Source organism: Arachis stenosperma, chromosome 9, assembly GCF_014773155.1.
Source record: "Arachis stenosperma cultivar V10309 chromosome 9, arast.V10309.gnm1.PFL2, whole genome shotgun sequence".
Taxonomy (NCBI): domain Eukaryota; kingdom Viridiplantae; phylum Streptophyta; class Magnoliopsida; order Fabales; family Fabaceae; genus Arachis; species Arachis stenosperma.
Genome location: NC_080385.1, coordinates 36,592,174 through 36,605,022, shown reverse-complemented (window position 1 = coordinate 36,605,022; position 12,849 = coordinate 36,592,174). Strand labels below are relative to the sequence as shown.

At 35.8% G+C, this 12,849-nt stretch overlaps 1 protein-coding gene and 1 non-coding gene across 2 annotated transcripts; one reads left to right on the top strand and one right to left on the bottom strand.

Moving 5' to 3' along the window:
• The first annotated feature begins 653 nt into the window (after positions 1–653).
• LOC130953978 (small nucleolar RNA R71) lies at positions 654–757 on the top strand. The gene has a single exon (XR_009076137.1). It is a non-coding gene; the product is annotated as a small nucleolar RNA R71 (small nucleolar RNA).
• Positions 758–8,025: 7,268 nt separating this feature from the next.
• On the bottom strand, positions 8,026–11,693 carry LOC130949390 (uncharacterized). Its single transcript, XM_057878126.1, has 6 exons — positions 10,336–11,693; positions 9,792–10,224; positions 9,387–9,709; positions 8,990–9,300; positions 8,797–8,888; positions 8,026–8,697 (listed from the first exon to the last, which is right to left on the bottom strand). The coding sequence occupies exons 1-6, from the start codon at positions 11,691–11,693 to the stop codon at positions 8,026–8,028; spliced, it is 3,189 nt and encodes a 1,062-aa protein (XP_057734109.1).
• Between the last annotated feature and the right edge of the window lie 1,156 nt (positions 11,694–12,849).

Genomic DNA, 12,849 nt, shown 5'->3' with positions numbered 1-12,849 from the left:
CCTCCAGATTTCTGATGGAGGATCTTGTTTCACTTATGAAACTAAAAGTGGCCTTTGACAGATCAGAGACTAGATTGGCTAAATTAGAGGTGTTTTGTTCAGAATTCTCTGTCTGTTACTGAGAAGATGATGGAAAAGGCTTGCCATTGCTCAGCCTATTGCGTCCACCATTGTTAAAGCCTTGTTGAGGCTTTTGTTGATCCTTCCATGAGAAATTTGGATGATTTCTCCATGATGAGTTATAGGTGTTTCCATAAGGTTCACCCATGTAATTAACCTTTGCCATGGCAGGGTTCTCAGGATCATAAGCTTCTTCAGAAGCTGCCTCTTTAGTACTGTTGGATGCATGTTGCCATCCATTCAGATTTTGAGAGATCATGTTGACTTGTTGAGTCAACACTTTGTTCTGAGCCAATATGGCATTCAGAGCATCAATTTCAAGAACTCCTTTCTTCTGAGGTATCCCATTATTCACGGAATTCCTCTCAAAAGTGTACATGAATTGGTTGTTTGCAACCATATCAATGAGTTTTTGAGCCTCTTCAGGCGTTTTCTTTAGGTGAATAGATCCACCTGCAGAATGGTCCAATGACATTTTCAAAAATTCAGATAGACCATAATAGAACATATCTAATATGGTCCATTCTGAAAACATGTCAGATGGACACCTTTTGGTCAGCTGCTTGTATCTTTCCCAAGCTTCATAGAAGGATTCACCATCTTTTTGTTTAAAGGTTTGAACATCGACTCTAAGCTTGCTCAGCTTTTGAAGAGGAAAGAATTTATCCAAGAAAGCTGTGACCAGCTTATCCCAAGAGTCCAGGCTATCCTTAGGTTGTGAATCCAACCATATTCTAGCTCTGTCTCTTACAGCAAAAGGGAAAAGCATGAGTCTGTAGATTTCAGGATCAACTCCATTCATCTTTACAGTCTCACAAATCTGCAAGAACTCAGTTAAAAACTGATAAGGATCTTCAGATGGAAGTCCATAAAACTTGCAGTTTTGTTGCATTAAAGCAACTAGTTGAGGCTTAAGCTCAAAATTATTGGCTCCAATGGCAGGAATGGAGATGCTTCTTCCATCAAATTTGGACGTTGGCTTTGTGAAGTCACCAAGCATTCTCCTTGCATTATTATTATTTTCGGCTGCCATCTCCTTCTCTTGTTCAAAAATTTCTGAAAGGTTGTTTCTGGATTGTTGTAATTTAGTTTCTCTTAGTTTCCTTTTCAGAGTCCTTTCAGGTTCAGGATCAATTTCAACAAGAGTGCCTTTTTCCCTGTTCCTGCTCATATGAAAGAGAAGAAAACAAGAAAAGAAGAGGAATCCTCTATGTCACAGTATAGAGATTCCTTTATGTTAGTAGAAGAAGAAAGGGGAGAAGAATGTAGAAGAGTGGGCTCGGATTTTTAGATGAAGAGAGGTGAAGAGAAGTGTTAGTAATTAAATAGTTACATAGAAGAAAAGAAGAGGAAGAGAATTCGAAAATAATTTTAAAAAGGGGTTAGTGATTTTCGAAAATTAGAGATAAGAAATAAGATTAAATTTAAATTAAAACTAATTAATTAATTAAAAAGAATTTTGAAAAGGGTGAGATATTTTTGAAAATTGAAGAGAGAAAAGTAGTTAGATGGTTTTGAAAAAGATAAGAGACAAACAAAAAGTCAAAGAGTTAGTTAAAAAAATATTAAAATCAAATTTGAAAAGATTAGAAGATAAGAAGTTAGATAAGATATTTTGAAATCAAATTTTGAAAAAGATAAAATTTTTGAAAAAGATAAGATAAAAGATAAAAAGATATGTTTGAAAAAGATTTAATTTTTAAAATTACTTAACTAACAAGAAACTAAAAGATATGATTTTAGAACTTAAAGATTGAACCTTTCTTAACAAGAAAGTAACAAACTTCAAATTTTTTAATCAATCACATTAAATGTTAGTGTAATTTCGAAAATATGATATAAAGATAAGAAAAATATTTTGAAAATAATTTGAAAAAGATTTTTGAAATTTTCGAAAAAGAGGAAAAATTGGAAAAGGTATGATTTTTGAAAAAGATTTTGAAAAGATAAGATTTTTAAATTTTTGAAAATTTGACTTGACTTGTAAGAAACAACTAATTTTAAAAATTTTGACCAAGTCAACCCAAAATTTTGAAAATTTGGAGAGAAAAAAGGAAAAGATATATTTTTGATTTTTTGAATTTTTCAATTATGAGAGAGAAAAACACAAAATGACCCAAAACATGAAAATTTTGGATCAAACACATGATGCATGCAAGAACACTATGAATGTCAAGATGAACACCAAGAACACTTTGAAGATCATGATGAACATCAAGAACATAATTTTGAAAAATTTTGATGCAAAGAAAACATGCAAGACACCAAACTTAGAAATCTTTAATGTATGGACTCTAATAAACGAAAAATGCACATGAAAAACAACAAACAACACAAAACAAGAAAACATCAAGATCAAACAAGAGGACTTGTCAAGAATACTTGAAGATCATGAAGAACACCATGAATGCATGAATTTTCGAAAAATGCAAGAAAAAAATTTTTAAAAACATGCAATTGACACCAAACTTAAAAATTGACTCAAGACTTAAACAAGAACACAAAATATTTTTGGTTTTTTTTATGATTTATTAATTTTTTTGAATTTTTATTAAATTTTTTTTCGAAAATAAAGTTTGGAAAAACGAAAAAGAAAAGAAAAAGTTTGAAAAAGATTTTTGAAAAGAAAATTACCTAATCTGAGCAACAAGATGAACCGTCAGTTGTCCATACTCGAACAATCCTCGGCAACGGCGCCAAAAACTTGGTGGACGAAATTGTGATTCCTTTGTTATTGTATTTTGTAAAATTCATTGCTTTTTCAACTATGTGTGGACACAACTCCGTTCAACTTAACCAGCAAGTGTACTGGGTCATCCAAGTAATACCTTACGTGAGTAAGGGTCGATCCCACAGAGATTGTTGGTATGAAGCAAGCTATGGTCACCTTGTAAATCTCAGTTAGGCAGATTAAATTGGTTTATGGATTTTCGAATAATTAATAATAAATAGAAAATAAAAAGGGATAGAAATACTTATGTAAATCAATAGTGGGAATTTCAGATAGGCGTGTGGAGATGCTGGAATCCTTTCGAATCTCTACTTTCTTATTGCTTTCATCCAATCCTTCTTACTCCTTTCCATGGCAAGCTGTATGTAGGGCATCACCATCATCAATGGCTACTTTTAATCCTCTCGGGAAAATGGTCCTATGCGCTGTCACTGCACGGCTAATCGTCTGGAGGCATCACCCTTGTTGATAGCTACATCCCATCCTCTCAGTGAAAATGGTCCAAATGCTCTGTCACAGCACGACTAATCATCTGTCAGTTCTCAATCAGGTTGGAGTAGAATCCATTGATTCTTTTGCGTTTGTCATCACGCCCAGCCTTCAGGAGTTTGAAGCTCGTCACAGTCATTCAATACCGGAATCCTACTCGGAATACCACAGACAAGGTTAGACTTTCCGGATTCCCGGGATCCTACTCGGAATACCACAGACAAGGTTAGACTTTTCGGATCCCCATGAATGCCGCCATATATCTAGCTTATACCACGAAGATTCTGTTGGGGAATCTAAGAGATATGCGCCCGGCCTAAGGTATAACGGAAGTGGTTGTCAGTCACGCGCGTTCATAAGTGAGAATGATGATGAGTGTCACGGATCATCACATTCATCAAAGTGTTGTGCAACGTATATCTTGGAATAAGAATAAAAGAGAATTGAATAGAAAGTAATAGTAATTGTATTGAAACTTGAGGTACAGCAGAGCTCCACACCCTTAATCTATGGTGTGCAAAAACTCCACCGTTGAAAATACATAAGTGAAAGGTTCAGGCATGGCCGAAGGGCCAGCTCCCTAAAACGTGATCAATAGCCTCTTAAGATGAAGAATAAAACAAAACTGAGACCAAAGATGAAACGTGGTCAAAAAGACGACTAATACATTAGTAAAAAGTCTTATTTATACTAAAGTAGCTACTAGGGTTTACATGAGTAAGTAATTGATGCATAAATCCACTTCCGGGGCCCACTTGGTGTATGCTTGGGCTGAGCTTGATCTATCCACGAGCTGAGGCTTTTATTGGAGTTGAACTCCAAGTTATAACGTGTTTTGGGCGTTCAACTCCGGATCATGACGTGTTTCTGGCATTTAACTCCAGACAGCAGCATGTACTTGGCGTTCAACGCCAAGTTACGTCGTCAATTTCCGAATAAAGTATGAACTATTATATATTGCTGGAAAGCTCTGGATGTCTACTTTCCAACTCCATTGAGAGCGCGCCATTTGTAGTTCTGTAGCTCCAGAAAATCCATTTTGAGTGTAGGGAGGTCAGATTCCAACAACATCAGCAGTCCTTTTGTCAGCCTTTTTCAGAGTTTTGCTCAAGTCCCTCAATTTCAGCTAGAAATTACCTGAAATCATAGAAAAACACACAAACTCATAGTAAAGTCAAGAAATGTGAATTTAACATAAAAACTAATGAAAACATCCCTAAAAGTAGCTTGAACTTACTAAAAACTACCTAAAAACAATGCCAAAAAGCGTATAAATTATCTGCTCATCATAAATCACAGTGTAATGAAAGCTATAATTGGACATAGATATTGGCTATTGAGTAAAAGAATATAAATATAGAGAGAGGATTAGAAACTGCATATCACTCCTATTTTGACTCTTTATCCAACTCTGTCAGTGAGTGATTCTCCACATTTATATATTGCAACATTGTGCAAACCTCTTCTACCTTTGTTTAATTAATAAATATTATATCCAAATATTAAATGGAACATTTTTAGCTTATTTGAAATCCTTATTTAATGAATAATAAAATAGACAAAAAAATGTTATGCTTAAAGTAACCTCTGATGATAAGCAAAAGTGTGTAATGTTAGGCATGAAATAACTCTGCACGATTATAAATGGGACTTTTTTAATATTCTCATTTTTTTAAATTGTACATGAGGAAGTAAATTGCATTTACATGACAACTAAAGTAATACTTAGTAAAATATATAAAGGATATTGAAGGTAGACTAAACTAAACGTGAAAAATAAACTTCAGCAAATGAAATAATATATAAAAATCTATAAAGAAACATTGATTATCAACTACAACATCTATTAACATATATATACTAAAATAAAATCCATACATTTATTAATAAGGTAAGGACACAAATAAAAAATATTAATACGAAGTTCAAGATACATTTATATTGAGAGTTAATTTTTCTGCTATGGAAGAAATATAATTAAATCTAACAGATGTATATACATAATAATAGATATATGCATGTGAAGAGTATTAACAATAAAATATCATTTAATACAGAAATATAAAGGAACATCTAATTAATCGTTAATACTTTAAAGTACATTAGAATATTGCCAACCTACATGTAATATCAAATGAAAAACAATAGACAACATTGACACATGCGTAGAAAACTTAAATACAACAAAGTCATGCTAAATTAGCATGGTGACAGAGCCACATACATACTTTATTCAAAGCAAAACCTAAAAACATACATTTATTTAATGGAAATTAATTACAATGCAGATGGCTAAAACATGAGAGATCCTTGAATCTAGTCAACGTGCTCTTTGCCGACAGAGATAGTAGGCTCCTTTGTAATTCTTCTGGATTTAGAGCATGAAGAGTTATCCAGATCGAGAAACACTTCAGATAGATTTTTTGAACACTCTAACGACGTTATAGAACGCTTAGGGGTAACAATATCTTGAGTAGAATCAAGATTTATGATTTCACATGACTGGGAGCTATTGTTCTACAAAAATGAAAATATAATCAGACACATATTTGATATACACTACAAGAAAACCGGCAGATAGCAGCGCTTATTCAGTAGCGGTTAATATTAGACCGTTGTTAAATACAATATGCCAGCAGTTCTTGTTGCGGTTTTAGCATACGCTACCAAATGATCACATTTTGCAGCGTTTTTCTGGTAACCGCTGCAAAATGTACTGTTTTGTAGCGGTTTATGTAGTGGTTTGAGTAGACGCTGCTAAATAATCTCATTTTGCAGCGGTTTTCCTATAACCCCTACTAATTGTCCAGTTGTTGAAAACATCGATATTCGTTTTGCAGCTGTTTTTTTCGAACCGCTGCAATATTTTTTTTAACTTGGATTTTTTTTGTATAAACATTATTGCCTTCTTATAATTGTTCTAATCGTCGCTATTTTTTTTAATGAGAAAATAAGGTTCAAATACTGCAACTTAATTAGTGCATTAAAAAAATTTTCATTTTGTGTTACATAAAAAAATTCATTACTTAAAAATAAAGTTAAACATGAATAACTAAAACCGAATTCACGAATCATGTTTTCTATTGTAGTAGCAGCAATTTTGAGTTTGTATTTAACCATAACTGGTAACATAAAAATCAAGTAAACGTCGGAATTCACTAACTCAAAACAAAGTTCAATAGAGCATAAAAATCATAGTTACTAAAATAGACAAACAAGTTTTGAGTCAAAATTTCTCATCAACATCGTATTGACCTGGCCAGAAATACTCTGTCAAAAAAGTGCTGCATGAACGTGATAACGGATCTGATAAGTCATCTCCAAACCATGGCAGCTTGTTCAAATCGAAACCCCTTTTTGCAGCAGGTATGGCATCTTCTCTGTGTTGGGTGTTTAAAGTTTCATTGTCTTCTTCTGGAACCCTATTAAGCTCAACATCCCTAGAGATGTCATATCCACTAGAGGAGATAGCATCTAAATCATCTTCTGAATCAGTGTCTGCTCCGTCTAGAGTGTTAGCAACTTATTGAATATATGAACATGCAACCAACACCATATAAATCTAGTTAAAAGATAATGATAACTTCCAAGTCATTCTAGTAATTAAGGAAAGAAAATTTTGGAATTATGGGAAGAGGACTTTCAAAATTAACAGATACAAAATTAACTATTACCGTCTCCTTCGTCAGTAGTTTGGACAAATTTCTTGGAAAGAAGCTCTCTAATAGCACGTTCTATATACTTCAATTCCTCTTTTGAAGCAATCTCCAACTCAACACCATGCAAGTTATTAATGCGCATCTGCACCATAATAAAATGTATAGTTGATAGTCTATTTTGTAAAACATATTGTGTCTCTGTAATTCACTTTCTGTGCTAGAAATTTATTTCCAACCTTTAATTCAGCAAGTATGTCTTCAGATGTTCTACCAGCTACAAATGTCACAAAAACATAGCCAAATTTCTCCTCGTACCTTGATCCCCATTCATGAAGTTCCTACAAAATTTAGCATTAACGGAACAACTATAACTGGTTAAATGTCATAAGCATATAGCAACTTAAAAAACTTATTTTTCAAATAATGTTTAACTCAAGTGTTTAAGGGTACGGCTAATGAACATACCTGCACAGTAGCTTCATTCGCCATTTCCAAGTATTCATTAGAACAAGATCGACCTGATAAAGCCTCAAACCAAGACCTAACATTCAACTTATGGGACCAGATGTCTCTGGCAACCGTAATTGCATGTTCCAATGAAGAGAATGGAGAGGCCATAGCCATTTTGTTAGCAAACATTGTGCCTGCACAGCATGATGAGAAATCCTTCGTTTTCATTTCTCCTGCTACAACACCATTTTATGTTAACTATATTTTTCAATGATAATAATTTTGTAATTCAAGATAATTTACTCGATGTCGAAATTTTCTTTATTGGATGTTAAGATCAATAACAATGATGATGAGAAGAACAAAGCGTTGACAACTAACTTTTAAAAGCAAAAATCGTTGGAAGAAATGAGGAACTGGTGGTATTCATGAAAATCAACCTGAAATGAAAACTTAATTCAAATACGAAAACACAAATAGTAATGTAACCAGCAAACTGCGTACATCATAAACACTGTTAAACTTATCAAACAAACACGGATACTCTACAAATGCTGCACATGTTTTGCCATATTTTCATAATGCCACATAATCTATGTTATCAGAGACATCTGCTACTGGGTCTTCTATATCATCTTTCCTTGTCAACTGTAAATCACTGATGTCACCTGCTGCTGACATGTTCAACCCGGGCTGAGGAGAAAAAGTAGCTTCAACATCCTCATTCTCTCCTCCCATGTCATACAAGTCTCGTGGTTTTACATGAACCACTACACTCCATTCTTGATCTACTTCATCACGTACATAGTACACGAGCTGAGCTTCTGATGCCAATATGTACGGTTCATCATCTTCTCGATCACCGGTGTGAATTGGATGAGCGAAATTAACGCTGGTAAGGCCCAGATGGTCATCTTTCATTCCTCTGCTCGTAGTTGTATCAGCCCAAATACATTTGAACAAAACCACTGTGAAATGGCAGCTGTAGTTCAATTTGATGATGTCCACAATTTTTCCATAATATGGAACACTACCAACAGCCACTCTGTTGTCACGCATGCTGGCATAACTTCTTGTATTGGATGAGACATAAACTCCACTATTTTGTGTTTTCAGCCCGTCTTCCTTTGTGATAGTTCTAAATTTGTACCCATTGACGTTGTATGCCCCAAACCGTCTCGCCTGAAGCATGGGACCACATGCCAGCAACTTCATTTCTTTCGAATGTACGGTACTGTCCATTGGAACCTAGCACCATAAAATAGAGTTTGTTCGTATTAAAAGTTGGGTTTCACAAGAAATAATTCTAGGGCACAAATAAGTTGGTCAGCTTAAATTTCTATGAACCTCACACTTGAACCGGCGAGGAAATTCTGCATGCACAACACGGTCTATCCTAGAGTGCGACCTTGTTTGATCCCGTAATTTTCGCTTGGTTTCTGACCTAAATTTACTTTACGACATAACAAGAAATTAGTCCAATGACTAAGTGTTTGAAATTGGTTATAATCGTGCTTAATGATGTGATGTGCATACTTACCAATAAATGGAGCGACGGCCTCGCAATTGACTAGCACATGACGATGTGCCTGATCTCTTTCCATTGGTGTCAGTGCAAAATGTGATACAGCCCCTGAAGCTTTTCCAATTACAGTGAACATAGTACATCCTGTATTGTTTGTAATATCAACAGGTCGATCATCAATTCGCGCTGGACAGTTGATTCTAGTCTCAGTATTATCCAAATATCTGGAGCAGAATGTCAAAATATCCTCAGATAAATAGCCCTTTGCAATTGAGCCTTCAGCTTGTGCCCTGTTACGCACGTATTGCTTCAATCGTCCCAAGTACCTTTTACATAAATACGACATAACGTTGAGTATATACGTAACAAAATTGGAAACAGAATTCTTAAATGCATTTATTAGCACGCTAACCTTTCTATTGGATACATCCACTGATAATGTACCGGACCACCAATTTTTAGTTCATTAACCAGGTGCACCGTAAGGTGAACCATGACAGTGAAGAAGGATGGAGGAAATATCATTTTCATCTGACACATAGTTTGCACAACATGATCCTGAAGGGCACCAAGTTGCATAGGATTTACAGCTTTTTCACAGAGTTCTCGGAAAAATGAGGACAGAGAAGCAATCACATTCGATACCAGACTTGGCAATGCATTCTTCACCAAAATTGGAAGTAATTGTTTCATTAGAATGTGGCAGGCGTGACTCTTCAACCCATACAACTTGCGCTGCCGGATGTCAACACAACGAGCAATATTGTTTTGAGTAACCATCGGAAAAGACCACGCTCTGTAAAGTCTTCAGGAATACATCCTTCTGTGGATTCGACATTGTGAAGATTGCTGAAGGATATTTACCACCTTTGTCCGACCACAATTCAGGCCTTATGCCCATGCTTTGTAAATCTCTGCGAGCTTTAAGATTATCTTTTGATTTGACACTGTCGTTTAAAATAGTGTAGACCAGATTGTCACAAATGTTCTTCTTTATGTGCATCACGTCAAGGTTATGACGCATCATGTAATCCTTCCAGTACGGGAATTCAAAGAACACACTCCTCTTTTTCCAAACCGAGTCATCTTGATCTGCATCTTCACCAATGCGTCTTCTTTTGGCTGTCAGAGTTGGGTTCTTCCCAAACGATACTTGCAAGTTAGACTGCTGCCTTAAGACATCTGTTCCAGAAAACTTCTTCGGTGGATCCCTGGTTTCAGCTTGTCCGTCAAATCTTTTCCGGTCTACTCTATATTTATGGCCCTAATTCAAGAAGCGGCGATGGCCCGTGTAACACCATTTTCGACTGAATGTTAGTCGCTGAGCCTTAGCGTCAATGTTACACGTGGGACAAGCTAACCCACTGTACGTGTTCCACCCAGATAAATTTTCCAACCCTAGAAAATCGCTAATAGTCCACATTAGCGCCACACGCATCTTGAAAGTGGTCCCCTTATTAGCATCATAAGTTTCAACGCCATCCCAGAGTTGCTTCAACTTATCCACTAGGGGCTCCAAAAAAACATCAATGTCATTACCCGGCATTTTAGGACCAGGAATAATCATAGATAGTATAAAAGATGTCTGTTTCATGCATAGCCAAGGAGGAAAATTGTACCGAATAAGAATCACCGGCCAAATGAAATACGTCGTACTCATATTTCTGAAAGGATTAAAACCGTCACTTGCTAAGGCTAAGCGAACACTGCAAGCATCGTTGGAAAAGTCAGGATACTTTGCATCAAAGTCTTTCCATGCTTCAGCATCCCTTGGATGCCTCAAGTACCCATCGTTATTATCTACCTCTTTATGCCATAACATGTCAGATGAAGTTTTGCTACACATGAATAACCGTTGCAGTCGTGGTATAAGAGGAAAGTAACGGAGAGTCTTCGCTGGGAGAGGCTTTCCAATTTTTCTAACAGGTATTTTTAGTTTCGTAACAGAACCCTTTCGCGTCTTCTGCTTCCATCGTGAAGTCCCACACTTCTTGCATTTCGTCGCGTTTTCATCCTCACCCCGATACAACATGCAATCATTCGGGCATGCATCTACTTTTTTGTACTCAATACCTAACTTTCGGATAGTTTTCTTGGCTTCATACAAAGTGGACGGGAATTTGGCTTGCTCAAATGCATCCCGCAATAAGTCCAGAATCATCGACATAGCCTTGTCACTCACACCATACATACACTTAATGTGATAAAGCTTCACTAGGAAAGATAATTTTAAGTATTTCGAGCAGCCGGGATATAACTCCTCCGCTCCATCCGCAAGAAGATCGGCAAAATCCTGTGCTTCGCGACTTCGACCATCATACAAGTGCGGCAACTCTATATCATCGTCTTCTACAGGATCCGCTGTTGTGGTCTCGTCACTTCCAGGAGGCATTGTGAAGTTAAATGCATCGTGTACCATTTGAATATATGGATTCGCCTCGGGGGTAGGGTTCTCAACTATCGGTGTGCAACTAGAGCTCTCCTCAGCTGGTTTCTCACCATGACACAACCACAAAGTATAGCCAACGGGAAACGACTTCATCAACAGGTGGTCGTACGCATCCTCTCTTGTTTGCAAAAATTGAAACCCACATTGAGGGCATGGACACTTTATCATGTTATCCGACGATGCATTCGCAAATGCAAAGTCTAGGAACATATTCAGTCCTTGTCTATATTCTATGCTATCTCGTGGCTTAAGAATCCAGGTTTTGTCCATATCTATTATACACCAAATATAGGTATGGTAAAATACATGTGCAACTACGAACATTTAAATTTATACTAAAATGTGCAGTAAATGTAGTATATAAAACTAATATAAAATAAGACTAGGGGTGGCAAAATGGGTCGGCCCGCCCCAACCCGCCCCGCCCCGCCTGGACCTGTCCCATAAACGGGAGGACCGGCCCGCCCCGCCAACTAAAATGGGTTCAAAATGCTACCCCGCCTCGCTTTATGGCGGATTGACGGGTTGGCGGGCTAACCTGCTTGACTCTTTTTTTTGAAAAAAAATATTCATTAAGATTAACCAAAAAATAATAATTAAAAAAATAAATACAAATAAAAAATAGTCAAATTATAATATAATTTTCTTCCTAGTTTTTTTAAAATTTTTAACTTTAATAAAATTGTTCAAAATAATATTTGCCAATAGAATCATCTTTATTTTAAAAGATAATTCACATAATTTGAGCATATATACGAAATTGTAAAATAAAATAAATAAAGTTAATAAATAAAAGAAGAATAAAAAACAAAAAATAAAAAAGTGTTTAAAAATTCAATAATTATTAATTTCATAATAGTAATCACTCTATTATTTAATTAAAAAAAAACAAAAAATAAAAAGTCTTCGGCCTGGCGGACCGGCCCGTCCCACCCCGCCAAAACCCGCCACTTTGGCGGTGCGGGTTTGGGGGTTTTTTTATTTGGCGGGCTCCAAATCCTAGCCCGACCCGCCCTTTTTAGCGGGTTTAGCGGATCGGCCCGACGGGCTCGAACCGTTTTGCCACCCCTATATAAGACAAAAGATACGCCACATAAATACAGTTATAATATGACGATAAAATTTACGCCAATTACTATTTGGCAAAAACTAACAACAAGATTTTTTAGATATAATACTCATTCATATAAGTTCATTCATGAAGTACCTCACGAAAATCATTAGTCCAACATATGAACATAACTCGTTACGCACCTTATGTCTGTAGGTAAAAGATGCAAAAAAAAAAAGTAGTCTGAACTGTGTATCAAATAGAAGTCAAAAGTTAGTAAACGAAAAATTACGGTAAAAAAAACTATTCTTTTCATCCAGACATTTTCAAAAAATTTTAGCATAAAAAATATTGTAAGATGATTATTTTCATAAA

Bases quoted from the DNA above. Each gene is read 5' to 3' on its own strand.
- LOC130949390 (XM_057878126.1), bottom strand. From the start codon at position 11,693: ATGGACAAAACCTGGATTCTTAAGCCACGAGATAGCATAGAATATAGA. The intron at 9,710-9,791 runs GTATTCCTGAAG...GACATCCGGCAG, and splicing joins TGTCGAATCCACAGAAGGAT to CGCAAGTTGTATGGGTTGAA. The intron at 8,698-8,796 runs GTTCATAGAAAT...TTATGGTGCTAG, and splicing joins CTCGCCGGTTCAAGTGTGAG to GTTCCAATGGACAGTACCGT.